At 40.6% G+C, this 27803-nt stretch overlaps 1 protein-coding gene and 1 long non-coding RNA gene across 19 annotated transcripts in view; one reads left to right on the forward strand and one right to left on the reverse strand.

Moving 5' to 3' along the window:
- Positions 1 to 27803, reverse strand: part of LOC105495149 (FGGY carbohydrate kinase domain containing) — a 440526-nt gene that overhangs the window by 28221 nt on the left and 384502 nt on the right. The window contains exon 15 of one of the 18 annotated variants that reach the window (XM_071092354.1): positions 15999 to 16178. The exons of the other annotated variants lie outside the window; for them this stretch is intronic. Coding sequence (XP_070948455.1) covers positions 16134 to 16178 — 45 coding nt within the window. The 3' untranslated portion in view covers positions 15999 to 16133. Of the gene's footprint in view, positions 1 to 15998; positions 16179 to 27803 lie in introns of those variants that run through there. 18 annotated transcript variants of the gene reach the window in all.
- Positions 4431 to 27803, forward strand: part of LOC139362053 (uncharacterized) — a 31970-nt gene continuing 8597 nt past the window's right edge. Inside the window, exon 1 of the long non-coding RNA XR_011620339.1 lies at positions 4431 to 4704. This is a non-coding gene — a long non-coding RNA (uncharacterized lncRNA). The remainder of the gene's footprint in view (positions 4705 to 27803) is intronic.

A 27803-nucleotide genomic window follows, 5' to 3' on the forward strand; every position in this document is an offset into this window, starting at 1 on the left:
TAATCTGTCACATTAGAGGCAAGGACAGAGCATAAAAGGATCTTGTCCATAGCCCCTGGGCACATTGGCCCCCAGGCCTTCTCTGCTCAGAAGCAGGAGGAAGAGCAGTACCACAGAGGTGCACCCACAACCAGCTCCCAAGGCCTTTCTCTCTCTGTGGGAGGGCAGTACTTGTCAGAGTCGGAGGGACGAGGGCCTTCTCCTCCCCCAGGGGCTGCTTCAGGGCACTGAGAGGGCAGAGGAGGGTCTCAGCATTCCTCAGTCAACTGATGTTAGGTTGAATGGTACGTGTGTCTGTGTCTATATGCATGTATGCTTCATGTATGTCATAGCTTAGCTGAGATTCAAAGGATGCACAGGTATTAATGGCTGAAGGAGGGGGAAGCATGTGTCTACAAGAGGAGAGGGCCACATGGAAGGAGGAAAAATGACACTTGACTCACACCTGTAATCCTAGAATTTTGGGAGGCCAAGGCAGGTGGATTGCTTGAGCCAGGAGTTCTAGACTAGTCTGGCCAATGTGGCAACACGCCGTCTCTACAAAAAAATACAAAAAATTAGCCAGGTGTAGTGGTGTGCATCTGTGGTCCCAGCTACCCGGGAGGCTGAGATGGGAGGATCACCTGAGCCCAGCAGGTTGAGGCTTCAGTGAGCTGTGATGGTGCCACTGCACTTCAGTCTGGTCGCCAGAGCAAGACCCCGTCTCAGAAAAGAACTTATTCATGTGACCAAACAACACCTGTTCCCCAAAACCCTACTGAAATAAAGAAAAAGAAAAGAAAACTGACACTTGAGGAATGAGAAAGGCTGTGTGGTTGGAGTAGACAGAGTGAAGGGAAGGGCCATACCATGTGGACCCCTCAGTCTCCTTTCCAAGGGCCCTGGGAAGCCAAAGCTACTGTCACCCAGTGGCTCTGCTGAGGTCAGCAGGGGCCAGGGGACATCAAGATGGCTCTCTTATCACCCAGATATGAGAGGTGCTCAGGAGGCAGATAGCACGCTTCAGTGACAGACCAGATGGGGGCATTGGGGGAGAAAGTTGTTAGAAGTAACTTAGATTTCTGGGCTTAGGCATGTGGCCCACTTAGGGGGATACAGAGTGAGGGTCTGTCCTTATGGCTATGTGCACAGAACTCCCTTTTTTAGATCTCACAGGGCTTAATTCAGGGACATGGGGTAACTGAGGGAGAATCTCAGCCTTGCCTTGTTCTGAGAACAGCAGCAACAAGGAAAGAAATCAAGAGAAACAATGTTGCAAAAATTCCTCACAGACCAGGCCAAAGCTTACATCAGCCAGTCATGTGGGTTTTAAGCTTGATTATTTAGTAAGAAATGAATTTGTCCTTGTAAGTGTTACAAGATCTGGCATTTACACCTGAGATGTGAAGGTGCTTGCATTTAAAAAAAAAAAAAAGAACAAAAAACAGCGTAAGTTCTGAATAGTCAGGAAGTTTAAATGCAGCACTGGACAATCCATATAGAGCCTGAGGCTCAGCCCTTTTCATGGAGACATCACCCAGTTTCCCAAGGGTAGTGAGGAGGAGGTGGGGCAGGGGACACAAAAATGTGCATCAAGCCAGAAGACATGGGACCTCTCCATGGTCCATGCACATTTGCTAGGCCTTATGCACAGTCACCATGGCCATCTGGAAACACAGGAGCTTTTACCTGGGGGTGCACAGGCCAGGGGACTCCATGAGGAGAGTGTGTAGGACGTGGACAGGGAATTCCAGGGGAGCTCAGTAGGTGTTTAAGGCTGGAAGGGAGATGGAGAGGCCTGTAGGTAGTAGCAGCGAGTAGAGAAACCTGGATTAAACTCAGGCAATCTGGCTCCAGGACAGAAAGGCCTTTGAGGCAGAGGGAATGAAGAGAAGCCAGCAGGACTGAGCAGTAACTATTACGGGGAACAGGGGGGAAGGTGCATCCAGGTACTCGGGGGCCATGTGATAGGTTTTGGAATTTTGTCTCAATTCTATGCTGGAAGCTCGTCACAGGGATTTCAGGGTGCAAGAATGGTATTTTCCTGTGACCTCTCTGGTTCTAGCAGGAAAACAGTCTACAGCATGAGACCAGTTAGGAGATACTGCAGTGGTCTAGGCAGGGGCAACAGTGGTCTGCATAAAGTAATTAACCAACTAGCTAAGCTCCTGAATACCTTCCTTCCCTTCCTCTTTCTTGCCGCCCTTTCCTCTATCTGCTTTGGTATCTCTGACCCCCCTTTTCTCTCAGCAGAAGGTAGAGGACACAGTGATAAGAACTCCACCCTGCTCAGTTTGCCACAACATGGACAGATTTTGCCATTCCCTCATCTTCATTTCTGAGGTGCCCTCCCTGCATTTCCCCACTCAGGATCATGCTTTTCTGTGCCTGCATGCTGACAGGGAGCAGCTGCTGGTATCTAGAACAACTCCCAGCTGTTCTTCCAACTTTTCTCAAGTGTTCCTTAGTGTCAATGCCTCTAATTAGTTAAAATAGGAAGGGGGGTGGTAAACAGAGGAGCACAAGAGAGGCCTAATTTTAGCTGTAGCCAAAAGGACTTTCCCCTAAATACACTGTGATCTCAAAATACTTAGCTAAGCCCATATGTACATGGTGGGGAGAGAATTTAAAGAGCTACAGAAGTAAAATTCGCTCGTCAAATGGGACAGCTCTGCCTCTTTGTACAACTGGATTAAAGAGGAAAGGAATGAAAATAAACTGAACCTTCACTCTGTGCCAGGAACTGGACCAGATGCTTTGTGTGCAGCAACTCATTTAATCCTCACAGCAACAGGATGATGATGGGACTGGTATTACCTCCATTTTACAGATGAGGAAACTGAGGCTAGGTGAGGCTGATGCTACTCTGTGCAAGACGACACAGCTAATGAGAGAGCAGGATTTAAATCTGGGCCTCTCTGGCTTAACTGTATCTAGCAAGAGGAAGATAGGGCCTCAAACCTAGGACAAAGAGGGCATTGGGAAGATAGCTTAAACAGGGATTTGGAGCAGGGAATCAGAGCCAGATTCCAGGGGATTCTGACTCTCAGAACGCTCAGAGACATCATTATAGGAACTGGCAGGACTCACTCAGTGCCTCAACTTTATCCAATCCAAAAATCCCTCCCAGCCCTCACAAGGTATGCTGGAGGAATGACCAGATTGTCACTAACAACTTACAGGTAGATAAATCATATGGAGAATGCCCCCCACCCCCATCTCCTCTCCTCACTTCAGCAAAAAAAAAAGAAAGACAAAAACAAAAAACAACAAAACCCACTGCTTCCTGTAATCACAGGAGATACAATATTTAGCAAAGGAATATGAACTGGCTAATCACCCAACCCCCTATAACCTTCTTAAGGTTAGGGGAGAATCTGGGCTCCTTCAGAAAACAGGCCACCTGATAGGACTCATGGCGTCAGCTTCCTTCATTTCAGTTCACGCTTAAAAGGCCTCTTCACTGTGAAGCTTCCCAGTGAGGTTTTCCACGCACATCTGGACATTTTCCACAATAGGCCTTTGAAGAGGCCTGAAGTATTCCGGGAAAGTCTGCCTCACTGGGCTGAGGTTTAAAGAGCAGAAGCCCACATTTATTTTTCTTTCCCGCCTTCTTTGACAAAACTCCCCTCAGTGGTTTGTGGGCATTTGCAAAGCGGCCCTGATTTTCAGCTCACTACTTCTAGGGCTGAAATCTTAAAGAAAACGAACAACAAAAGAGCAAATTCAAAAGAGCATGGGTATCATCAATGACTGTTTATGTGTTCTGCTCCTCCACCAGACTCTGAGTCGTGCTGAGTCATCTCTGTAGCAGAGAGAAAATGGACTTTGGCCTCAAGCCCACTTGCTCCATCACTCAGCATTGGTGACATTTTGTCGAGTCACTTAAACTGTCTGAAGCTTGGTTTCCTGACCTGTGAGTTAACAGTGGCCTGCCTTGTGTGGACTACCAAACGTTCATGAGGTGGGTTAAGTAAATCACTTTACATGTTGTCCGACATGGACTGACAGGTCTGTGCTGTCTCCTTGGCCAGGTCCCTCTCCACTATTCAGGCTAACAGCTACTCATTGTTTACAACTCAACTCAGGTGATGGTTTTCTTCTCTGGCAATACTTTACCCCTACCTCCCTCTTGCTTGGGCTAGATGAGGTATGTGTCCTCAGTGCTTTAAAACTTCCCTATTCTCTGAGCTGTGGCTTATTGTTATTTTAGTTGTAAGTGTATGTCCACCATGCCCCGCCCCCACACCACTGTAACAATGTAGGCAGCTGATGTCTTTCCACACTAAGCACAGTGCCTGGTATAACAATATGCTCAATGACTGCCAAGAGATTAATCAGTCTATTAGCAACTATTTATTGGCCCGCTTACTTTGAGTCAGGTGCTATTCTGGCTACTGAAGCTGTAGCTATGAATAAAACAGACATAGCCCCTGCTTTCATAAGCTTACATTCCAGTAGAGAAAGTCAGGAAGTACATTAAAGACACGTAGAGACTTGTGGTTATAGCTCCAACATGTAAAAACTGTGTAAGTCATTAAGCCCATCCTTACTCCAAAAAAAAAAAAGAAGCTAAGAAACTATAAATCACTGATTTTTCTTGGATCCATAAGAGAACTGAAGTTACAGGACAAACTATCACTCTGAAATCTGAAGACAAAGGACAACCCAGACAGTCACAGCTGAGCTCTTACTTGGAGGAGCAGCTGCTGGAGTCATAAACTGGTAGGGACACTTCAGTGGGAATTTGAAGTATTGGGGGCTGAAATGGGAATTTGAAGTGTTGGGACTAATAAGAAAGTGAGCAACTCCTGAGGGTAACAGTCTTAGTGGAAGGGGGCCCACACTTTCATTGGTTTTACCTCCAGGAATGCAGAGTCGAGAATGATCCCCTCTTGGCTCTGGCAGGGGGAGGGAAAGGGTAAACACTGTAAAATGTTTTTTACAGTGTTTTTCCATAACAGAGAGTTCTCCATAACAAAGACCTTCTCTTAAGAGCAAGAGACTTTACCAAAGCCTATTGCACCCAGGAGAAGGACATATCTCCAACTCTATTGCCTGCGAGCCTTCCTGTCTCACCTAAAGGAGTAGGGGCTAAGAACATCTATGAAGGTCACAGCTCAGGGACATAGGCCCACTAAAAGACAGATTAATCAAAAGATTATAGAACGCTTTACCTTCCCCATACCTTGAAACCACATCGACATGACCCCAGTATAATATTAGTGAATTACAACTCAAACAGCAGCAAGACATAGAATCTATCTAAGAAGCAGATCTTAGGGAAGCCAAAGACAATAGCAGGGATGAAAATAAGGACAACAGAAGAATGTGAGGCCTCTGGCATTACAACTATAACAAACATTAAACACAGCTCAATTTCTAACACAAAATGTCACATATAGACCTATTTGTCTCAGTTCCTATTACCAGATACATCATATCCAAGTTTCAACAAAATATGAAAAGGCATTCTAAAAGGCAAGAAAAACACAGTCCAAAGAGAGAAAGCAAGAATCAGAACCCAACTCAGATATAACACAAATGTTAGAATTATCAGAGAATTTAATGCAACTATGATTAATAAGTGTTCTAATGGAAAAAGTAAACACTATGCACAAACAGATGGACAATATAATGAGAGATGAAAATACTAAGAAAGTATCTAAAAGAAATCCTAATAATAATAATAATAATGATAATAATAAAAACACCAACAGAAAAAAAGAAGGCCTTTGATGGCCTTAACAAGGCGAGGAAAGAATCAGTGAATATGAAGATACATCAGTTAAAAGCTTCCCAAACTGATATGCAAAAAGAAAAAAGAATGGAGGGAAACAACCAAGACACCCAAGAAAAATTTCAAAAGGTACAACATATGCACAATTAGAATATGAGGCTAACAAAGTGAGAGTGGAGCAGAAGAAATATCTGAAGTCATAATGACCAAGAATTTCCCAAAATAAAGAACAAACACCCAACAACAGATCCAGAAGTTTAGAGAACACCAAGTAGAATAAATATGAAAATATCGAAACCTAAGCAAATAATAATCAAAAATAAAACCAAAGACAAAGAGGAAATTTTGAAAGACGCCAAAGGGGGCAAGAAATCCACCTTATCTATAGAGAAACAAGCATAGGATTTACAATGAACTTCTCAGAAAACTATGTAAATAAAACCAGAATGGAGTAAAATGTTTAAAATGTTGAAAGAAAAACCTCACTAACCTAGAATTCTATGCCCAGTGAAATTATCTTTCAAACATAAAGGAGAAAGAAAGATTTTTCTCAAATAAAAGTTTATTGAAAGGAGACCTACACTACAAAAAATGTTGAAAAAAAAGTTATTCAGAGAGGATAGTGATATAGGTCAAAAACTTGGACCTACATAAAAGAAAAGGATCAGATAAGAAATAAATGAAGGTAAATGATAATATTTCATTTTTTTACTCTTAATTGATCTATAATTATATGTTTAAAGTAACAATAGTAACAATATATTGAGTAATTATAGCAAATGGATAAATGAAATAAATTACAGCAATGTTATAATAGATAGGAAGGAGGAATTGAAAGTACTTCCTTATAAGGTAACTGCACTACATGTAAGTGGTATAGCGTTATCTGAAGCCAGACTTAGGGAAATTACTAACTTTTAAAAAAAGAAGTATAATTGATATGCTAAGAGAGGAGAGAAAATGAAATCACATAAAATGCCTGATAAATACCAGTGAAAGGGAAAGAGGAAAAAAAGGTAAACAAAGAATAAATGTTACAAATATAAAATAGTTACAAACATGGTAGATAATAATCCAACTATATCAATAATCACTGTAAATGTGAATTGTCTAAATATACTGATTAAAAGAAAGAAATTGCCATAGATGATAAAAAGAATAAGGCCTACAAAGAAACCCACTTTTAACTTAGATAGGTTATAAGTAAAGGGATGCAGAAAGCTATACAATGCTAACACTCATCAAAATAAAGTTGTAGTAGTTACATTAATTTCAGACAAAAGAGACATTGGAGACAAGGAGGGGAAAAAATAGTAATTTAAATCCAAAGAAAGCAGAAGACAGGTATTGTGATACCTCTGGTCTTGTTCTTTTTGCTTAGAATTGCTTTGGCTATTCAGGCTCTTTTCTGGCTCCATATGAATTTTAGAATAGGTTTTTCTAATTCTGTGAAAAATGATGTTGATAGTTTGATAGGAAGAGCATTGAATCTGTATGGGCAGTATGGCCATTTTAACAATACTGACTGCTGCAATCCATGAGCATGGAGTGTTCTGGCATTTATTTGTTTCATCTCCAATTTCTTTCAGCAGTGTTTTATAGTTCTTCTCATAGAGACCTTTTACCTCCTTGGTTAGCTATATTCCTAGGTAATTCATTTTATTTGTGAATATTTTCAAAGAACTTAAAACAGAGCCCATTCAATGTAGCAATCCCATTACCGGGTATACATCCAAAGGAAAAGAAATCATTTCACCAAAAAGATATATGCACTCGCATGTTCATTGCCATGCTATTCATAATAGCGAAGACATAATCAACCTAGGTGTTCATCAGTGGTGGACTGGATAAAGAAACTGTGGAACACGTACATCACATTACTATGCAGCCATAAAAAAGAACAAAATCATGTCCTTTTCAGCAATGTGGAGGCAGCTGAAGGCCATTATCCTATGCAAATTAATGTAGGAACAGAAAACCAAATATCACATGTTTTCACTTGTCAGTGGGAGCTAAACACTGAGCAGACATGGACATAAACATGGGAACAAGAGACACTGGGACATCCAGATGGGGACAGGAGGGAGGGGAGACATGGCTTGAGAAACTACCTAGTGTAAGATGCTCACTACCTGGGAGACAAGATCTGTACCCAAACCTTAGCACACACAATATAACCATGTAACAAACCTATACATGTACTCCTTGTATATAAAATAAAAGTTGAAATTCAAATTTAAAAAAAGCAGAAGAAATAATAAAAACTAGAGCATAAATCAATGAATGTAAGTACAGGAAAGCAATAGAGAAAAGTCAATGAAACCAAAGCTGGTTCTTTAGAAACAGCAATAAAACTGACAAACCTTTAGCCAGGGTAATCAAGATAAAAAGAGAGAATTTGCAAATTACTAACATAGGCAGCTAAAAATAATTTAGATGAAATGGACTACTTCCTTGAAAGACAAAAACAATCAAAATTAACACAAGAAATAAATCATCTGAATAGAGCTGTATCCACTAATGAAACTGAATCAATAATTACTTACCTTCCAAAAACCAAAGTGCCAGGCCCAAATGGTTTTACTAGTGAATTTTACCAAATATTTAAGGAAAAAATTATACCAGTTCTTTACCATGTCCTCCAGGAAAACAAAAGCAGAAGAAAAACTTCCTGGCTCATTCCATGAGGCCAGCATTACTCTATTACTAAAACCAGACAAAGACATTACAAAGAAGAAAGCCAAAATCCACTATCTCTCATGAATACAGATGAAAAATATTCTCAATATAATATTAGCAAATCAATCCAACAGTGTGTAAAAGGAATTATATGCCACAACCAAATAAGATTTACTCCAGGTATACAAGGTTGGTTCAACATTCAAAAATCAGTCAATGTAATCCATTACATCAACAGATTAAATAAAAACAATTATATAATCATATTAATAAATGCAGGAAAAGTATTTGAAAAAATCTAACAATCATTTTTTATTGTGATTAAAAATTAAAAATTCCCAGCAAACTACAAATATAGAGGATTTTCCTCACCTCGATAAAGAACATGTACAAAAAACTCTACAGCTATTAACATACTTGATGGAAAATTGGATGCTTTCCCACTAAGATCAGGAACAAAGCAAGAATGTCCTTTCTCACCACTCCTATTCAAGATTGTACTGGAAGTCTTAGCTAATGCAAAAGACAAAGAAATGAAAAGGCAAACATACTGGAAAGGAAGAAATAAAACTGTCTTTATTCTCAGATGACTTGAATGTCTATGTGGAATATCACAAAGAATGAACAAATCAACCAACCAACCCAATGACAACACCAACAAATCCTGGAACTAATAAGCAAGCGAGTAAGGGTATAGGATACAGGGTTAATATACAAAAATCAATTTCTTTCTAGCAATTACCATCAAGGAAAAAACTGGAATTTGATTTAAAAAAATACCACTTACAATAGCATGCTGCAAAAACAAAAAAAACCAAAAACCAAAACAAAACAAAACAAAAAAACCCCCACAACAACACTTAGGTACAAATCTAACAAAAGTACACAGAATCTGTATGTGGAAAATTACAAAACTCTGATGCCATAAATAAAAAATGATCTAAACAAATGGAGAGAGATTCTATGTTCATGGGTTCGAAAACTCAATATTGTTAAGACGACAGATTCTCCCTATGTGTTTGATAGATTCAATATAATACAATTCAATATAACACAAATTGAATTCTCAGCAAACTATTTTGTAAGTATCCATAAAATGATTCTAAAATTTATATGGAAAGGCAAAAGATCTACATTAATCAACATAATACTAAAGAAAAAGAACAAAGTCAGTGAACTGACACTACCCAACTTCATGACTTACTGTAAAGCTACAATAATTAAGACAGTGTAAGGTTGGGGAAAGAAAAGACAAATAGATTAATGGAACCAAGGAGAGAACCCAGAAATAGACACAAATATAGTCGACTGATTTATTCCTTTTCCAACTCCTTTGACAAAGGAGTAAAGGCAATTCAAAGGATATAGTGTAATATTTTCAACAAGTCATGTTTGAAATATTGTATGTCCACATGCAAAACAATGAATCTAGAAAGTGATATTAGAGGTTTTGCAAAAATTAACTCAAAGTAGATCACAGACATAATTGTAAAACACAAAACTATAGAACATCTAGAAGATAACAGGAAAAAAATCTAGATGACCTTGGGTTAAGTGATAAGTTTAGATACAAAACCAAAAGCATAATCCATTAAAAAAATTGATAAGCTGGATCACTAAAATTCTAAAACTGCTCTGCAACAGACATTTTTAACAGAATAGAAAGACAAGCCACAAACTTGAAGAAAACACATATCTGATAAAGAACTTGTATGCAAATATACAAAGAACTCTTAAAATTCAACAATAAGTAAACAAGCAATGTAGTGAAAAAGTAAGCAAAATATATGAACATGTGATTCACTAAAGAAGATATATAGATGGCACATTATATATATATATATATAAAGACATCATTTGCCATTAAAAATTGCATATTAAAATAGCAATGATATTCATCTATAAACCTATTAGAATAGCTAAAATAAAAAAATCTAACAATGCCAAATGCTAAGAAAATATGTGAAGCAAGATTCCAATTATGTGACATTTTGGAAAAGGTAGAACTATAAAGGCAATAAAAAGATCAGTGATTGTCAAGGAGTTGGGGAAAAAGGAGGGCAAGTTAAAGAGGTAAAATACGGGGAAATTTTTTTTCTTTTTTTTGAGATGGAGTCTTGCTCCGTCACCCAGGCTGGAGTGCAGTGGCATAATCTCTGCTCACTGCAAACTCCACCTCCTGGGTTCATGCCATTCTCCTGCTTCAGCCTCCCGAGTAGTTGGGACTACAGGTGCCCGCCACCATGACTGGCTAATTTTTTGCTTTTTTTTTTTTTTGTATTTTTAGTAGACAGGGTTTCACTGTGTTAGCCAGGATGGTCTCGATCTCCTGACCTCGTGATCCACCTGCCTCAGCCTCCCAAAGTGCTGGGATTACAGGTGTGAGCCACTGTGCCCAGCCAACATGGGGGATTTTTAATTTTAATTTTTTAACTGAGACGGAGTCTTGCTCTGTTGCCCAGGATAGAGTGCAGTGGCACGATCTTGGCTTACTGCAAACTCCGCCACCCAAGTTCAAGTGATTCTCCTGCCTCAGCCTCCTGAGTAGCTGGGATTACAGGCCCCTGCCACCATGCCTGGCTAACTTTTTGTATTTTTAGTAGAGATGGGGTTTTGCCATGTTGGCCAGGCTGGTCTTGAACTCCTGACCTCATGTGATCTGCCCATCTAGGCCTCCCAAAGTGCTGCGATTGCAGGTGTGAACCACCATGCCCAGATGGGATTTTTAACTTTTAGGGTGCTGAAACTATTCTATATGATATTGTAATTGAATATGCATGACATTATACATTTATCAAAACCACTGAATGTTAGAGTACAAAAAGTAAACCTTAATGTATGTAAACTTTAAAAATTCAGGAGGTAGGGGGATCCCATGATGGAATGCAGTATGTGAAAAACAATATAACTGTGTTACCAGTGTATAAAATGATCTTACTCGGGGTGGTGAGCGATTAAGGTGCTGACCTAAGTAACTTCAGAAATTAGTAGAGTCTGAAAAACTAAAGATAAAAAAAAAACACAAAAAGCAAACAAACCCCAAGAAAACTGTACATAAGTTCTGTCTTCTAGTTAATAAAGTTGTATTCTGCAATGGTATGAGTTAACAATTCTGGTATTTCTATATATGTATATTGAAATTGAATAATTAAGTAAATGGATGGCAGTGGTGGGAGCCAGATTTCTCACTATTTGAGGGAGAATTTAAATATAAGCAAGGGGAGAGAGCTAGAATGATCCATGTGGCAATAGATTACAGTAGGAAACCAGTGTAAATTCATGTTTAGCTTAATATTGAAAAGATGATTACATAGAGAAATATTTATAGATATGGGTATATACATGGGTGAGGGTACACACCCATTTCCTTCCTCTTTCAGCTGGCAGCATCAAGAAGCAACAATAGCCCAAGAGTAATGAGCACACTTAGTGCCCAAATATTGGTTTCTAACCACCGGTCTCCAGTAAGAAGAATCAGGCTCTTTGGAGAAATGGCTGATTCTAGAACTGGAGCAGGAAATATGCAAAATTAGCTTAGAGTGCCTTGTAGTGCCAGAAAGTAAGAATATAATTTTTAAAAACCTCACAAGATACACAATTATGGGATTATGTCAAAGGGTCATAGGAGCCAACTGAGGAGTTGCCAATGGCCAAAACTGGAACAACTGAGTAACAAAACAAAGTAGTACTAGATTATAACCAAAAATATAAATATATATGAGTTATCAGATGAATGAGTGAATAAATAAATGAGAAGAGACAAATCTCCCAAACAGAATAATTCCAAATTTATGTAGATATTCCTCCCATGAAGAGGTAGATCATAACTTACTTCTCACTCACTCCTTAAGTTTGAGCTGTGCGTAGTGACTTCTTTCCAAAGAGTACAGTATAAAAAGGAAGGAGAAAGAGCAATTTTATAGTGGAGAAGCCTGACAAACACTACCTTAGTCAGATGACCAAGGTCAACATCAGTAGTGGTAAGTTACACTGATAGTAAGTATCCTTGATATGATATGATGAGAATAGTACTTTGTCTCTCTTCTGTTTTCTCCCAAAAGACCAAAACTCCAATCATGGAAAAAAAAAAAAATCAGACAAATCTCAATTGAAGGACATATCACAAAGTATCTGACCAATACTCCTCAAAAATGTCAAGGTCATCAAAAGCCAGAAGAGCTTAAGGAGACATGGTGACTAAATGTAATGTGGTGTCCTGGAAGGGATCCTAGAATAGAAAAGGGATGTTAGGTAAAATCTAAGGAAGTCTGCATAAAATATATGCTTTAATTAACAAAGGTGTCACTTCGCTTCTATTACTGTGCTCACAGAACAAGTAAACACTATTGGATATTGCTGTCCTCAGGGAATCTGCAGAAGTCTGTGAATGTTGATACGAGTTGGTTAATCCTGGGCCCAGCTAATGCTAACTTGTTCAGTTACCTGTCAGGTGTCTTTCACTGTGTTTAAAAATACATTGCATTACAAACTGGCAAACAAATAAAATAAAATAATAATAATGTTTCAATATTGGTTCATTAATTGTAATGAATGCACCATACTAATGTAAGATGTTAATAATAAAGGTAACTAGGTATGCGGTTTAGAAAAGCTCTCTGTATCCCCCGGGTGCAGTGGCTCATGTCTGTAATCCCAGCACTTTGGGAGGCCAAGACAGGTAGATCACTTGAGGTCAGGAGTTTGAGACCAGTCTGACCAACATGGTGAAACCCTGTCTCTACTAAAAATACAAAATTAGCCAGGTGTGGTGGTGCATGCCTGTAATCCCAGTTGTTTAGGAGGCTGAGGCAGGAAAATTGCTTGAAGCCAGGAGGTGGACTTTGCAGTGAGCCAAGATTGTGCCACTGTACTCCAGCCTAGGCAACAGAGCGAGACTGCATCTCAGGAAAAAAAAAAAAAAAAAAGGAAAGAAAAACTCTCTGTATCATCTTCACAATTGTTTCTGTAAATATAAATGTAAATATAAAACTCTTCTAAAAATAAAGTTTATTAAAATAAAATATATGGTCATGTTTATCAAAATAATACATATGTTTATGCACATATATCACACAGATGGTGGTAAGTACTAGGGAGAAAAAACATCAAGTAGGGCAAAGGGGACAGAGAATGGTAGGTGTGCAGCAGGCAGTTTGTATAGGGTGACTAGGAATGGCATCTCTCTGATAAAATGACATTTGAGCAGAGATCTAAGGCAAAGAGGGAGTGAACAATGAAAAAATCAACGGAAAGATGATTCCACACGGAGGGAATTGTAAGCTTGAAAGCCCTGAGTTGGAAGTGTGCTCAGTGAATGGAAAGAGAGCAACGAAGCCAGACCTCCTGGGGCAGTTTGGGCAAGTGGCAGAAGGAGATGAAATTAGAAAGGGAGTGAGCACCAGGCCAGGAGGGCTTTGCATGTCCTGGAAAGGACTAAATAAATGAATGAATAATATGAGTGGAAACTTCCTCTTAAAGTTTATTCTAGGTATTCCAGCCTTTTTTTTTTTTTAAGTCATCCTTCATAATATACTTCCCTCCCCCAGGCATGCACAAGTATTCTATCATAACAATAAGAAAATCAATCTTGGCTGCAATTGTTACACCAAGACCCTCTAGTCTCCTGGCAGATGCCTAAGGCATGTCATCTCCTTTCTGAAACAAAATTTGAGTCTGTTTCTAGACAGGCAAAGTGAAATGAAGGCTTGAGGCCAATTTTTCACATAATTTAATATATACATATAAAACTCACATAAGCCTGAAATCTTTAGATAATGGAAAGAAAAGTGGATTTTCCTCTCTTCATTATTAGAGTAATTGGCTCAAACTCTCATTTCATTTTGCACATGTAGGCACAACCGAGTCTGTAATTAGTTTCAAACCACCACAGTAGAAACAGAATAAAACCTTAGCTAACTGAAGAACTTTTTTTCACCCCTTGACATACTTGCCTTTCAATGGCTACAGGCATAAGGCTTGAATCTGAAAGCAAGATCATGACTTGGACTTGCTTAAAAAACAAAATAACTTGCAAAGCATGCATTGGGTGGGTTTTGTTGCCTTTTCTATCTCTATTTTCAGTCCCACATAATGAGAGAAGGTTTCCTGAATGATGATGAAATCCCCAGTAATCAGAGGAGAGACCCTAGGCTCATTGCTGGCACGCTAACAAAGGCATGAGAACACTCACCTCTTACAGAGATTTTTACCAATGAGGATGAAATCAAACCACTTTGCTCTAACCTTGACTTTAACCAGAAAGTTATATAAAGGGATTGTATTACATGAGAGTAAATTGTGGATCTCTCAATAGTTGGGACTTGAACTGAAAATATTTTGGTTTATTTAAGGGTGGTGCATGCCACACTCAATCACAGGCCATGTCTTTTTGGGGATAACCTCTCTGAACCTCAGTGTTTTCATCTCTAAAATGACAATCATGATTTCTGCCAGCTTACAAGGCCCTTATCAATATTAAATGAAACAATGTTCCTAAAATGCCTAGAACAGTGTCTGGCCTATAATAAGTGATTAACATACACCGCTTCTTTTTATAAACATAATTATACATCCCATATTTGCACTCGGCATGGATCTGGAGAAATGCAGGCTCTCGATAAATGTTTGTTGAATAAATAACTGTCTGAATGAAATATCTCCAGAAAGTCTTAAAAGATACTTTAATAATATTTAATATAATGCTGATAATAACTATCATTTATTGAGCACCTACTGCTTGTCACATGCTATGATATATGCTCACATATATCATTTCACAGAATTCTCATGACTACCTAGGAACGTAGGCTTTTTCTTTTTAGCTCCATTTTACAAATGAGGAACTGAGGTTGAGAAAGGTTAAGTAACTTCCCTAGGATGACACGGCTCGCAAGTGGCAGAACTGGATTTTTAACTCCTATCCTTCTGATTCCAGAGGCCATGCTCTTAACTGCTGTAGCATCCTGTGCAGTATTTTAAAACACTTTGAAAAAAAAAAAAAAAAAAGTTCTGTTGACTTCTTTGTTAAGAAAGACTCAACTAGAGTGAAGAGGTCTTCCTGCTTCTTCCCAGAATAGCCTCGTCTTGTTGGATTGGCACCTCCTAGGTTAGGAACAGGTGGGACCAGTAAAGCTGCCAGGGACAGGCCCTTGAGAAGGTGGCTGAACACACTGTCCAGTCCCTTTCAAAGTCTAGTGGGGATGGCTCTCACACAGGCTGGCGGGGTGGATCCTGGGTGTTGAGCCGGGGTGTGACCTTGAACAAAAGAGGTGTAAGGACTCCAGCGGCAAAAGTCAATTGTTCTGAGAGGGAAGCTGGTGAAGTGGTCCTGGGTGCCAGTTATATGGGGGTCAGGAAGCTAAAGCCAAGGGCACTGGGAGTGGCCATGAGCCAGGAAGCCAGGGACTGAGAGTCTGGGGGAAAGCAGTGAAAGCCTCAGACAGGCTGCAAGCAATACCAGGCTTGGCAAGGGGCCTTTGTAGTGCGAGGTTTCTGACCCCACGGTAGACAGTGGGGAGTGTCAATGTGTAGGTGAAGGGGTGGTATGGGACAAATTCAACCTCAGAATGCTTCTCTGGGTAAACTCACTTTGGAAGAGGGGCAGGTGACAAGCTTGCAAAGAACCATCATCCTATCACCATCCCAGGACTTGGCAGAGGGCAAGTTGCTAATGCATGGGTGTGCCGGCTATGCCGCTGGTGGTAGTGGAGAGCCTCACATCTGGAACAAGTGGTGTTCAACAAATATTTGTTGAGAGCCACCCTCCACCCCACGCCAGGCCCTGTAGGAATTGCAAGAAACAGAGGTTAGGAATTGGTTGGTGGCTCTCCTGGAGGGAGTCACAGTCTAGAAGGCTAGCCCTTTATTACTACCATCCATGAGCTTGGCCAATCTACCTCTTTAGTTTTCCTGCTGAATCAGAGAAGCCTTAATCATAACAACGTGTTAATAAACAGGAGGAGGTTTATGGTTGTAAAATGCTTTCACACCAACAGGAGGCAGTGTGATCTGACAGAAAGAATGTCTGGATCAGAATTAGGAAGACCTAGTTCAAATGCCAGCATAACAATTTACTTAGTTGTCTGATCTTTAGTCAAATCCCTTATGGTCTTGGATCCAGAGTCTCATCATCTGTAAAACTGGGCTTGTAACACTTACCCTGTTTTCTCCTGAGAGGTAATTTGACAGTAAGTAAGAGCATGGACTCAGGGGCCAAACTGCCTGGGTTCAAAGTGTAGTTTCTCTACATACCAGCTGTGCGACCATAGGTGTGTTACTTAACCTTTTCTGTGCCTCAGTCTCCCCAGCTATACAAATGAGATAATACCCCCCATCTAATAGAGTTTCTCTGAAGATTAAATTAGTTAATATATGTTAAGCGATTAGAAGAGAAATTAGAAAGTGCTGGCACACAGAAATACTTAAGTGCTGTTGATGGGAAGACACAATATAGTGCATAACTCAACCAGCATACAATTCTTGTCTTTTCCCTCCTTCTTCACATAGTGCCAGTAGCAGTGAGACTAGCACTTGAGCCTAAATCTCCATACTTCAAGTCTTATGTCCCTCAACTATGGCTAAGTGGTAAGGCTTAAGCAGTGCTGGTCATGGCCTTCTCAATCTACATGTGTGCCTTCTCTTCTTGGCATATGTTCTTTAGCCATTCCAAACCCAAGCTCCAAGTGTTCATCCCGGGATTGCCTCTCCAATGCATATCACACTTCTGGGTTCACACAATTTCCTCCTTCCTGTCCTTCCCATCCGGCCTGACTTTGTTGAAAGAACTGATCCTTTTCATTATGGCATCCCGTGCTCTGAACCATGCCATAGCTGCCCATTGCCTGTGGTGGGAAATATCAGACTAGTCCAGGTAGCGTAAGGTCTTTAATTCACGGCACTTTCCATCTGAATCCCTGGGGAAATGTTTATAGGTAACAGTATTAGAACAAGCAGAACCTATGATTATGTTATATGGGTTTATAGGGTATATAGATTACCCTATAAAATCTCAATGACAAGCATATGTATCCAAGGAAGAACGTAACAACACAAAAGCCCTGCACTGTTGAACTAAGTAAGCATTGTGGAATATTCCTAATTTTCCCATCAACCTTTGATTGCTATAATCTAAGCCTCAATTTTCATATCTGTAAAGCAGGATGATACCTACATCACAGAATGGACAGGGAGGGTTAAGGGCAAGGATATGTGTAATGTGTGTGTTCAGCAATCCTGCACCTAAGTGTTATGATGATCACTATTATTATTCTAAAACCCAGGTACCTCTCTCTGGCCTTCAAAATCCTGTAGAATCTGTCCCCACATTATTTACCTGTTCTGATTTTCTATAGTTCCCAGGGATTTGCTGATCCTGTCCCTCTGAGAGCTCTCACTTCCATTTCCGCAGGAACTCTGTGGTTCCTTTTCCCCCTTCCATCATGCCTGAATCTGAGCCTCTGCTTTTTAAATTCGGTCTGTCATTCAAGGCACAGTTCACATTTGACCACGAAACTTGAGAGCCCTCTCCTCTCCTGTCCATTCTCTTGTTCCCAGCTCTCTGAATTCACACTCACTGTCTGTACTAAATAACTTACTTTAAAATGCCTGCTATTGTCTCAGTATTTTGGTTTTCTCTCCCTAATTAGATTGTAATCCTTTCTCAAGCAGCCACTGAGATCTTTTTTCTTTAATGCTAGTTTGCTGCATGAAACAAATGTTCCAAAAGGTCCCAGCAATGTTTCCTCTGAGGGTCCCCAAATGGAGTGCAAAGACTCCTGGGAGCTCAGAGATCAAGAAGTAGTTTATTCATCTTTTAAATGAAAATAATGATACCAACCACACAGAGTTGTTGGATAGATTGAGATCATGGGCATAAAATTGGCTAGAAATATGCTTAACTGAATTATCTTGCAGAAGAGAAGCAAAAGGTAACTGGAGTTGATAGGAAACTGGGAGAGGAGGTAAAAGGAAAGGGAGTGCCATGCTGATAAAACAGATGTATTAAGTATCTCCTGTGTGCTAGGTACTATGCTAGGCATTGTGTGTGTGTGTGTGTGTGTGTGTGTATGTATAATATATAAGGTACTGGTGACTAACACAAGTTCTGGAGTCAGGTTTTTGATTCAAATCCTAGTCCTACCTGTTACCAGTTTTCTGGCCCCAGCTAACCTACTTGAAATAGGTTTTAATACCTTTGGCTTATCTCCTTCATCTTTAAGTTGAGATAATTTAAAGCACAGGCAAACTTCTTTCTATAAAGGGCCAGATAGTAAGTATTTTAGGTTCTATGGGCCATTTGGTCACTGTCACAATTATTCCACTCTGCAGTTGTAGCACAATAGCAGCCATAGGGCCTATGTGAATGAACGGATGTGACTGTGTCTCAATAAAACTTTATTTTCAAAAATAGTCGGTAGGCAAAATTTGGTCTGTGGGGAGTAGTTTGCCAATCTGTAATATAGAATCTATTTCCTTAGGTCTGTGTGAGGATTAAAAAGTTAACATAGACTGTGCTCTTAGCACAGTGCTCTGCACATAGTAATTACTCAACAAATGTTGGCTGTTGTGTATATAATGGACCCATGGAATAGGTGTTAGTATGCCCCTTTACAGGGAAGCAAACTAAAGCTCAGAAGTAACTGAATAGTTTCTCTAAGATCTGACATCTCATAGTGGCAGAGTCAGACTTAGAGCACAAGCTTGACTGACTCTAAAACCAGTAGTTTTCTCACAGTCATTTTTTGTCAACTTGAAGTTCGTATTAGAACCAAGACCAAATTTCATTGACCCAAGCGGAACCAAGTGTTTCAGGACTTGACTCAGATGCTGGCAACCTATCAATCGATTAAACTGGGCTGCAGATTCCAATGAATGTTGCTGGAAAGCACACAACTTTTTGCCTTTGAATCCTGACTCCAGTCAGTAGGGAACAGGTGTGGAATTCATGTTCACCACCCTCTTAGGGTGCTCACAGTCTTAGCCTTCCTTGGTCTCAGCATTGGTTTCTTATGGCACCAATGTATCAGCTGCTTTTGGTGAGCTCTAATTAAGTGCACAAATAGGGCAAGCTTCCCAAATCCCACATTAGTTCTGCTTTGGAATGCCAGAACTTTTCTACCATGGAAAAATGCTTCATGCCCTGACTCTTAACAAACCAGCAAGTTCAAATGCATTTCTGGGAGGGACAAGAATCCCAAGCTGTTATGTGAGAAGGCAATGAAAGAAAGGGCTTTTCTTGAAAGGGGGAAACAAAGGGCATCCAGAAATGTCACCAAAATGCCCTGCAAACTCTCAAGCTTACTCCAAGTTGTTCTTTGTTTGAAGGCCTCGGAAGTATGATGCATGTAACTCTTTACTGGGCCAAGGATAGTGTACTTAAACCTGAGAATCTGAAGCCAGCATCAGCAAAGATTTCTTTTCGTATGTCAAATACAAGGAATAAAAAGGAAAAATAACTCATACTAAATGGCACAGACTTTGTATCTTTCAAAACTCTCCACCTATTTGACTTATTTCTCTCTCCTCTTCTTCTTCTTCCTCTTTTCCTCCTTTTCTTCCTTCTCCTCCTCCTTTTCTTTTCTACACTCACTCCAAAGTCCAGTCTAATAACTGCTTGATTCTAGGGGGACTCTCTGGTACTGTAGCTGAGAAGACATAGTAATGGTTGTTTTTATTCATGTGAATTTAACAGCAATCAGCGGTTTGTTTTATATTTAATTCCACATGTGCCAGAGTGAAACCATTTAGGCCGTAATTCCCCAAAGGCACCGCATGTCTGTCTATTCCCAGAGTTCACTGGACCATTGTGTTGACATATTTTCCCTCATCAAAGGAAATAAACTAGCTTGGCCTTCAACTTGATGCTCCCAGAGACAATGCAATGATGGAAGCCACAAAGATTCACCACCACTAGGTCTCTGAAGTCCCAGATCTAAGTGGATCCTATAGACTTCACACTGGCACCCAACCCAGGCCTCTGGTAAGACAGACATAATCCTTCTGCTGGTCACCATGGCTTCCTGCCCAGGGAAAGAGCAGGCTCTTTGGGACTTTCTGGCTCAGGAGAGCTGAAGGGGCCTTTAGTTAATGTGGCCATAGTTTATTATCCCAGTGAACTCACCTTTGAGTCCTGGACACTTTTCAGAAGGAAAGAGAATGTTATTATTAATAATTATGCCAAGATTAAGACATTAGCTAGGTATGTCCTGGATGTATTATCACCCTTCCACTTCATTTCCAAGGAGCTGTTGATGGTTTGGAGAAATGATTGTCATTGGGCACTTCTCTCTTAATGATGGTAAGAAACAGAAGTTTCAGACTTCAAAATTTGATTTTAATGCCTCTATTCTGTGTTGCTTCTTCTGAAACATTCTACCAGATGTTTTAGACTTCCGAAAAGCAAAGATATACCTAGAAAATACTGAAGTATGCAACAAATACTAATTGTATCCAGGGCGGAAGCCTTTCTGATGATGCTGACAGGGGAAGAGGTTCCAGCCCCACATGTGGGAAGGGCCATCTTCTTGAAAGTCTTAAAGTAGGACCAATAAAATATTCAAACTTTTTGCAGAACTACAACATAATTGTCAGCTTTTTATTTGATTATATAAGGACTTTAAACAAAGCAACTGCTCAACATTTACTCTCACCATTATTTCATAACGAAAATGAGATTTTAATACCAAAAAAGTGGTTATCATGATATCAGAATAAATGAGAATCATTTAAATAGTCTACATTTAGTTTTGTCGAAATCTCAATACCCTGTCCTTATTGTTTCATTTCTCATGGACTAGTGAAGCTTTGTGAAGGACCTGCAGTGGAGACCAGCTGCACGAGTGTGTCATCCATTAAACTGGTACCAGTAGAGTGGGGTGTTGCTGAAAAGATATCCAAAAATGTAGAAGCGGCTTTGGAACTGGGTAACAGGCAGAGGGTGGAACAGTTTGGAGGGCTCAGAAGAAGACAGGAAGATGTGGGAAAGTTTGGAACTTCCTAGAGACTTGTTGAATGACTCTGACAAAAATGCTGATAGTGATATGGACAATAAGGTCTAGGCTGAAGTGGTATCAGATGGAGATGAAGAACTTGTTGGGAATGGGAGCAAAGGTGACTCTTGTTATGTTTTAGCAAAGAGAATGGTGGCATTTTGCCCCTGCCCTAGAGATTTGTGGAACTTTGAACTTGAGAGAGATGATTTAGGGTATCTGGTGGAAGAAATTTCTAAGCAGCAAAGCATTCAAGAGGTGACTTGGGTGCTACTAAAGTACTCAGTTTCAAAAGGAAAACAGAGCATAAAAGTTTGCAAATTTGCAGCCTGACAATGCCATAGAAAAGAAAATCCCATTTTCTGAGAAATTCAGGCGGGCTGCAGAAATTTGCATAAGTAACGAGGAGCCAAATATTAATTCCCAAGATAATGAGGAAAATGTCTCTAGGGCATGTCACAGGTCTTCATGGCAGCCCCTCCTATCACAGGCCTGGAGGCCTAGGAGGAAAAAGTGATGTTGTGGGCCAGGCCCAGGGTCCCCATGATGTGTGCAGCCTAGGGATTTGGTGCTCTGCATCCCTATAGCTTGAGCTGTGGCTTCAGAGGGTGCAAGTCTCAAGCCTTGGCAGCTTCCATGTAGTTCTGAGCCTGCCAGTGCACAAAAGTCAAGAATTGAGGTTTGGGAATCTCTGCCTAAATTTCAGAAGATGTATGGAAACACCTGGATGCCCAGGCAGAAGTTTGCTATAGGGGCAGGGTCCTCTTAGAGAACCTCTGCTATGGCAGTGCAAAGGGAAATGTGGTGTCAGAGCCTTAACACAGAGTCCCTGCTGGGGCACCGCCTAATGGAGCTGAGAGAAGAGGGCCACCAGCCTCCAGATTCCAGAATGGTAGATCTACTGATGGCTTGCACTGCACACCTGGAAAAGCTGCAGACACCCAATGCCAGCTTGTGAGGGCATCTGGGAGAGAGGCTGTATCGTGCAAAGCCACAGAGGCAGAGGTGCCCAAGACCATAGGAACCTACATCTTGCATGAGTGTGACCTGGATGTGACACACGGAATCAAAGGAGATCATTATGTAGCTTTAAGATTTGACTGCCTCACTGGATTCTGGACTTGCATGGGGCCTGCAGCCCCTTTGTTTTGGCCAATTTCTCCCATTTGGAATGGTTGTATTTACCCAATGCCTGTATCCCCATTGTATCTAGGAAGTAACTAACTTGCTTTTGATTTTACATGCTCATAGGCAGAAGGGACTTGCCTTGTCTCAGATGAGACTTTGGACTGGGGACTTTTGAGTTCATGCTGAAATGAGTTCAGACTTTGGGGGACTGTTCTGAAGGCATGATTAGTTTTGAAATGTGAGGACATGAGATTTTGGAGGGGCCAGGGGTGGAATGATATGGTTTGGCTGTGTCCCCATCCAAATCTCATCTTGAATTCTCCCATGTTGTGGGAGGCACCTGGTGGGAGATGATTGAACCATGGGGGTGGGTCTTTCCTGTGTTCTTCTCATGATAGTGAATGGGTCTCGCAAGTTCTGATGGTTTTAAAAGTGGGAGTACCCATCAACTCATCCTTTACATCAGATGGGTGCTGACGAGTTGATGGGTGCAGCACACCAACATGGCACAAATATACATATGTAACAAACCTGCACGTTATGCACATGTACCCTAGAACTTAAAAGTATAATAATAATAATAAAAAATATATATATATAAAAATTTTAAAAAAAAAGTGGGAGTTTCTCTGCACAAGCTCTATCTTTGCCTGCTGCCATCCATGTAAGATGTGACTTGCTCCTCCTTGTCTTTTGCCATGATTGTGAGGCCTCTCCAGCCACATGGAACCTCTTTCTTTTGTAAATTGCCCAGTCTCGGATATGTCTTTATTGCAGCATGAAAACAGACTAATATACCCATGCAATGCACAGAGCTCTATCCAGAAAGAGCCCAAGCTGCGGTTAATTGTTTGCAGTCAATTTCTTTCAATTCTTTTGTTGTTGTTGTTGTTTTAATTATATTTTAAGTTCTGGGATACATGTGAAGAACATTCAGGTTTGTTACATAGGTATATATGTGCCATGATGGTTTGCTGCACCCATCAACCCGTTGTCTACATTAGGTATTTCTCCCCTTGCCCCCACCGTTTGACATGCCCTGGCCTGTGATGTTCCTCTCCCTGAGCCCATATGTTCTCATTGTTCAACTACCACTTATGAATGAGAACATGTGGTGTTTGGTTTTCTGTTCCTGTGTTAGTTTGCTGAGAATGATGGTTTCCAGCTTCATCCACGTCTCTGTGAAGGACATGAACTCATTCTTTTTCATGGTTGCATGGTATTCCATCGTGCATATGTGCCACGTTTTCTTTATCCAGTCTAACATTGATGGGCATTTGGGTTGGCTCCAAGTGTTTGCTATTGTTAATAGTGCTGCAATAAAATTACGTGTGCATTTCTCTTTGTAGTAGAATGATTTATAATCCTTTGGGTATATACCTAGTAATGGGATTGCTGGGTCAAATGGTGTTTTTACTTTTAGATCCTTGAGGAATCGCCCCACTCTTCCACAAAGGTTGAACTAATTTAGACTCCCAACAACAGTGTAAAAGTGTTCCTATTTCTCCATATCCTCTCCAGCATCTTTTGTTTCCTGACATTTTAATGATCACCATTCTAACTGGCATTGAGATGGTATCTCATTGTGGTTTTGATTTGCATTTCTCTAATGAGCAGTGATGATGAGCTTTTTTTCATAAGTTTCTTGGCCACATAAATGTCTTCTTTTGAAAAGTGTCTGTTCATATTCTTTGTATACTTTTTGATGCGGTTGCTTTTTTTAGTAAATTTGTTTAAATTATTTGTAGATTCTAGATATTAACCATTTTTCAGATGGATGGATTGCAAAAAATTTCTCCCATTCTGTAGGTTGCCTGTTCACTCTGATGATAGTTGCTTTTGCTGTGCAGAAGCTCTTTAGTTTAATTAGATCCCATTTGTCAATTTTGGCTTTTGTTGCCATCGCTTTTGGTGTTTTAGTCATGAAGTCTTTGCCCATGCCTATGTCCTCAATGGTATTGCCTAGGTTTTCTTCTAGGGTTTTTATGGTTTTAGTCTTACATTTAAATCTTTAATCTATCTTAATTGTTGTATAAGATGTAAGGAAGGGGTCCAGCTTCAGTTTTCTGCATATGGCTAGCCAGTTTTCCTAACACCATTTATTAAATAGGGAATACTTTTTTATCTTTGAATCTGTGTTTTACAAGTGAAAATTGATAGAACAGTGGGCCTAGTCTCCAGGGCCAGTTCTTGGCCATCCACTCTCTGTCTTCTGCTGCCCCATCCCACTGCTGACCACACACCTGTGAGTTGGTGGTAGGGTTACATGGCTAGGGGTGAGGGCATGTTTTGCTCTTGCCTGTCTCCTCATAGAGATGAGCATAGGTGTGGAAAGAGTCAGGCCAGACATTGAGCCCCTTGTGTCTCAGGGTGGGCCAAGGCAGTGACCCCAGCTGGCTACCACTGCCATGGAGTGTCAGGCTGACAACCTACAGAGGGGTTCCACGTAAAATTTGGAAAGGCTTGAAGTCACCTGTCAGCCATGGGTTGAGGCAGAAGGCCTGTTGGAAGGAGTGACTTTCCTGCCCCTGGTCAGGGATCTACATTTTCATTTTGCACTGGGTCCCACAAATTGGGGGATATACAAATTGTAGCCTGCCCTGCCTGCAGTGGCCCTCCAGTGACATTTGAGAACTACTGACCTACCTGATAGGTCCTTGCCTCTAAATATTTCCACTCCTCTCACTTGTAAGTAGATTCTTTGCATGATGGCTGTGGCATGTTGACAGCCACTTCATTCTTGGCCTGGACTGGGTGGCTAATTGTCCACCTGTGGGTGGCATTTCACAGTTTGGAAAGCACTCTTCTTGTGTGTGTGTGTGTGTGCGCGCACGTGTGTGTGTGTGAGATATAGTTTCATTCTGTGTCTCCACCTAAATCTCATCTCAAATTGTAATCCCCACGTATTGAGGGAGGGACCTGGTAGGAAGTGATTGGATCATGGGGGTGGTTTCCCTCATGCTGTTCTTCTGATAGTGAGGGAATTCTCATGAGAGCTGATGGCTTAAAAGTGGCAGTTTCCCCTGCACTCACTCTCTTTCCTGCTGTCTTGTGAAGAATGTGCCTGCTTGCCCTTTACCTTCCACCCTGATTGTAAGTTTGCTGCGGCCTCCCCAGCCATGTGGAACTGTGAGTCAATTAAACCTGTTTTGTTTATAAACTACCCAGTCTCAGGTAGTATCTTTATAGCAGTGTGAAAATGGACCAATAGAGAGTCAGGATGTATATGCATGTGTGTGTGTGTGTGTGTGTGTGCGTGTATGTACACACACATTCATCTCACTTTTTCTTGCTTGGCAAACTTGAAACAGCTTAAACAGGTTTAGTTTAAAAGGTTGAGGCCTTATCCAAAATTCTAGGAATCAGAAGTGTTTTGAATTTTGGATTTTTGAATATTTGCATTATATAATTACTGGTTGAGCATCCCTAAATCCAAAATCCAAAACTGGAAATGCTACAATGAGCATTTCCTTTGAGTATGACCTTTGGGTGTTATATCAATGCACAAAAAGTTTCAGATTTTGAAGCATGTTGGATTTAGATTTTCCAATTAGTGCTGCTCAACCTGTACTTTGGATTTTCAGACAAATCTAGGTACAGATCCCAACTCTGTCCCTTTCTGTTCCATGGCTTTGAGAATGTGAACTACCTTTCTAGACATCTAGCTCCTCATTTGCAAATGAAGATAATAATATCTACCTAGTTCACATAACCTCCTTTAAAGATTAAATGTCGTTACATAATTAGAGTTCAGCATGTATCAGGTGATCAATTACTATTTGTCCCTTTCCTCTTTCTCCTGCACCTTAGAGACTGAGAATTGATGCTTGGGTAGGCAATGTCTTAACCAAGGAGACCCATTTAATAGGGGCCGAGCCTGGTATCCTCCTGGTCTAGGGTCCCTTCCATTGTTCAAAAGGCAGTCCAGTAACAGTAAGGAAAAGCTCTGAAATAGGTAAACAGCAGTAACTCTGGAAATCTGGGAGTCTGATTCTTAGGGAGTGAAAAGTGAGCACATTAGACTGGTTAGTTCTGACAGATGAGAAAAACAAAACAAAACAAAACAAAAAACTGAAATGGCAGGAAAAGAATAGATGGGGCAGGTAGAAAGCACCAAGGAAAAACATAACCTCCTTCCCATTTCTAATACATTGCAGTCCCTCCCTTTAGAGAAGCCCAAAGACTTTTTGTCCCTGTATTGGCTGCATTCACAAGAGCAGAGTCAGACATGTTTTAGACTAAGAATAAGGAGGCCTGGATTTCATCTCAGATTCTCTCTGTATAACCTCAGGACAGTCACCTCCTACTCTGGAACCAATTGTCCACTTCTTTTAAATGCATTGGACTCGATGACTTGTTAAAGTCCCATCTAGCTTTGATACTTTTTTTAATTAGATAAAGAACAGGTATACAAACATATTCTGTAGCAAGTGGGTAAACACCTATTCAAATAGAGTGGGTCCCTTCAAAACAGAGGCTTTGGGAAGGCCTGCTTTGTATGAAGTCCATGGATGCTGATTCTTTGGGCAAAGCCATTTGTTGAGAGTCCATGATGGCTGATCATCTGCTGATTCTTGTATCTCTATTCATAACCAAGGGGGTTTCATTCGAATGGGCTGTGACTAGACTTCATGAACAGTAACAGACTCAGCCATTTTCATGCATGGCGTTTCAACATTCATCTCCAAACAGAAGGAATACAGTGGGCTGTTGTGACGAGAATTCTGTGGAGAACTATTTATGGCTGTGTTTTGGTTTACCCTCAGCCTAGTACACAGGGTACAGTTGAAAACGACCTCAGCTGAAAACACTCTCTTGTCTTTCAGGCAAAATTTCCAAATTTTTACATGAAGGCCTGTTAGCTCCAGGCCTGCTGCCCCTGTGGCTGCCTACTCTGTTCACCCTGAGAAACACAGTCATCCTTCTCTCCCCCTCCTCCTACAGCTTGGCCTCTGAGTCATTCCCAGCAGAGGCAAGGCATGTATTAAAAGCATATCATTAGGGACTTAGAGTTGGACAGACTTGGGCTCAAATCCCAGTTTTTCTACTTTTTAGCTATCTGACCTTAGGCGAGTCACTTAACCTCTCCAGCTTTCAGTTTCATTAGGCAAAACTGGAAATAATAGTACCTATCTGACAAAACTGTTTTAAGAATTAAAATGAGACACACTGCTGCAGATAAATCCTGATGGACATCCTTAGTTGTGTATCTCTCTCTCCTTCAATCATTTTGGCCTGATCCATAGAAATCAGGCTTTGATCTCAATTTCCCTTCCTTAGATTTGATTCTC

This window comes from Macaca nemestrina, chromosome 1 (assembly GCF_043159975.1).
Source record: "Macaca nemestrina isolate mMacNem1 chromosome 1, mMacNem.hap1, whole genome shotgun sequence".
NCBI lineage: Eukaryota > Metazoa > Chordata > Mammalia > Primates > Cercopithecidae > Macaca > Macaca nemestrina.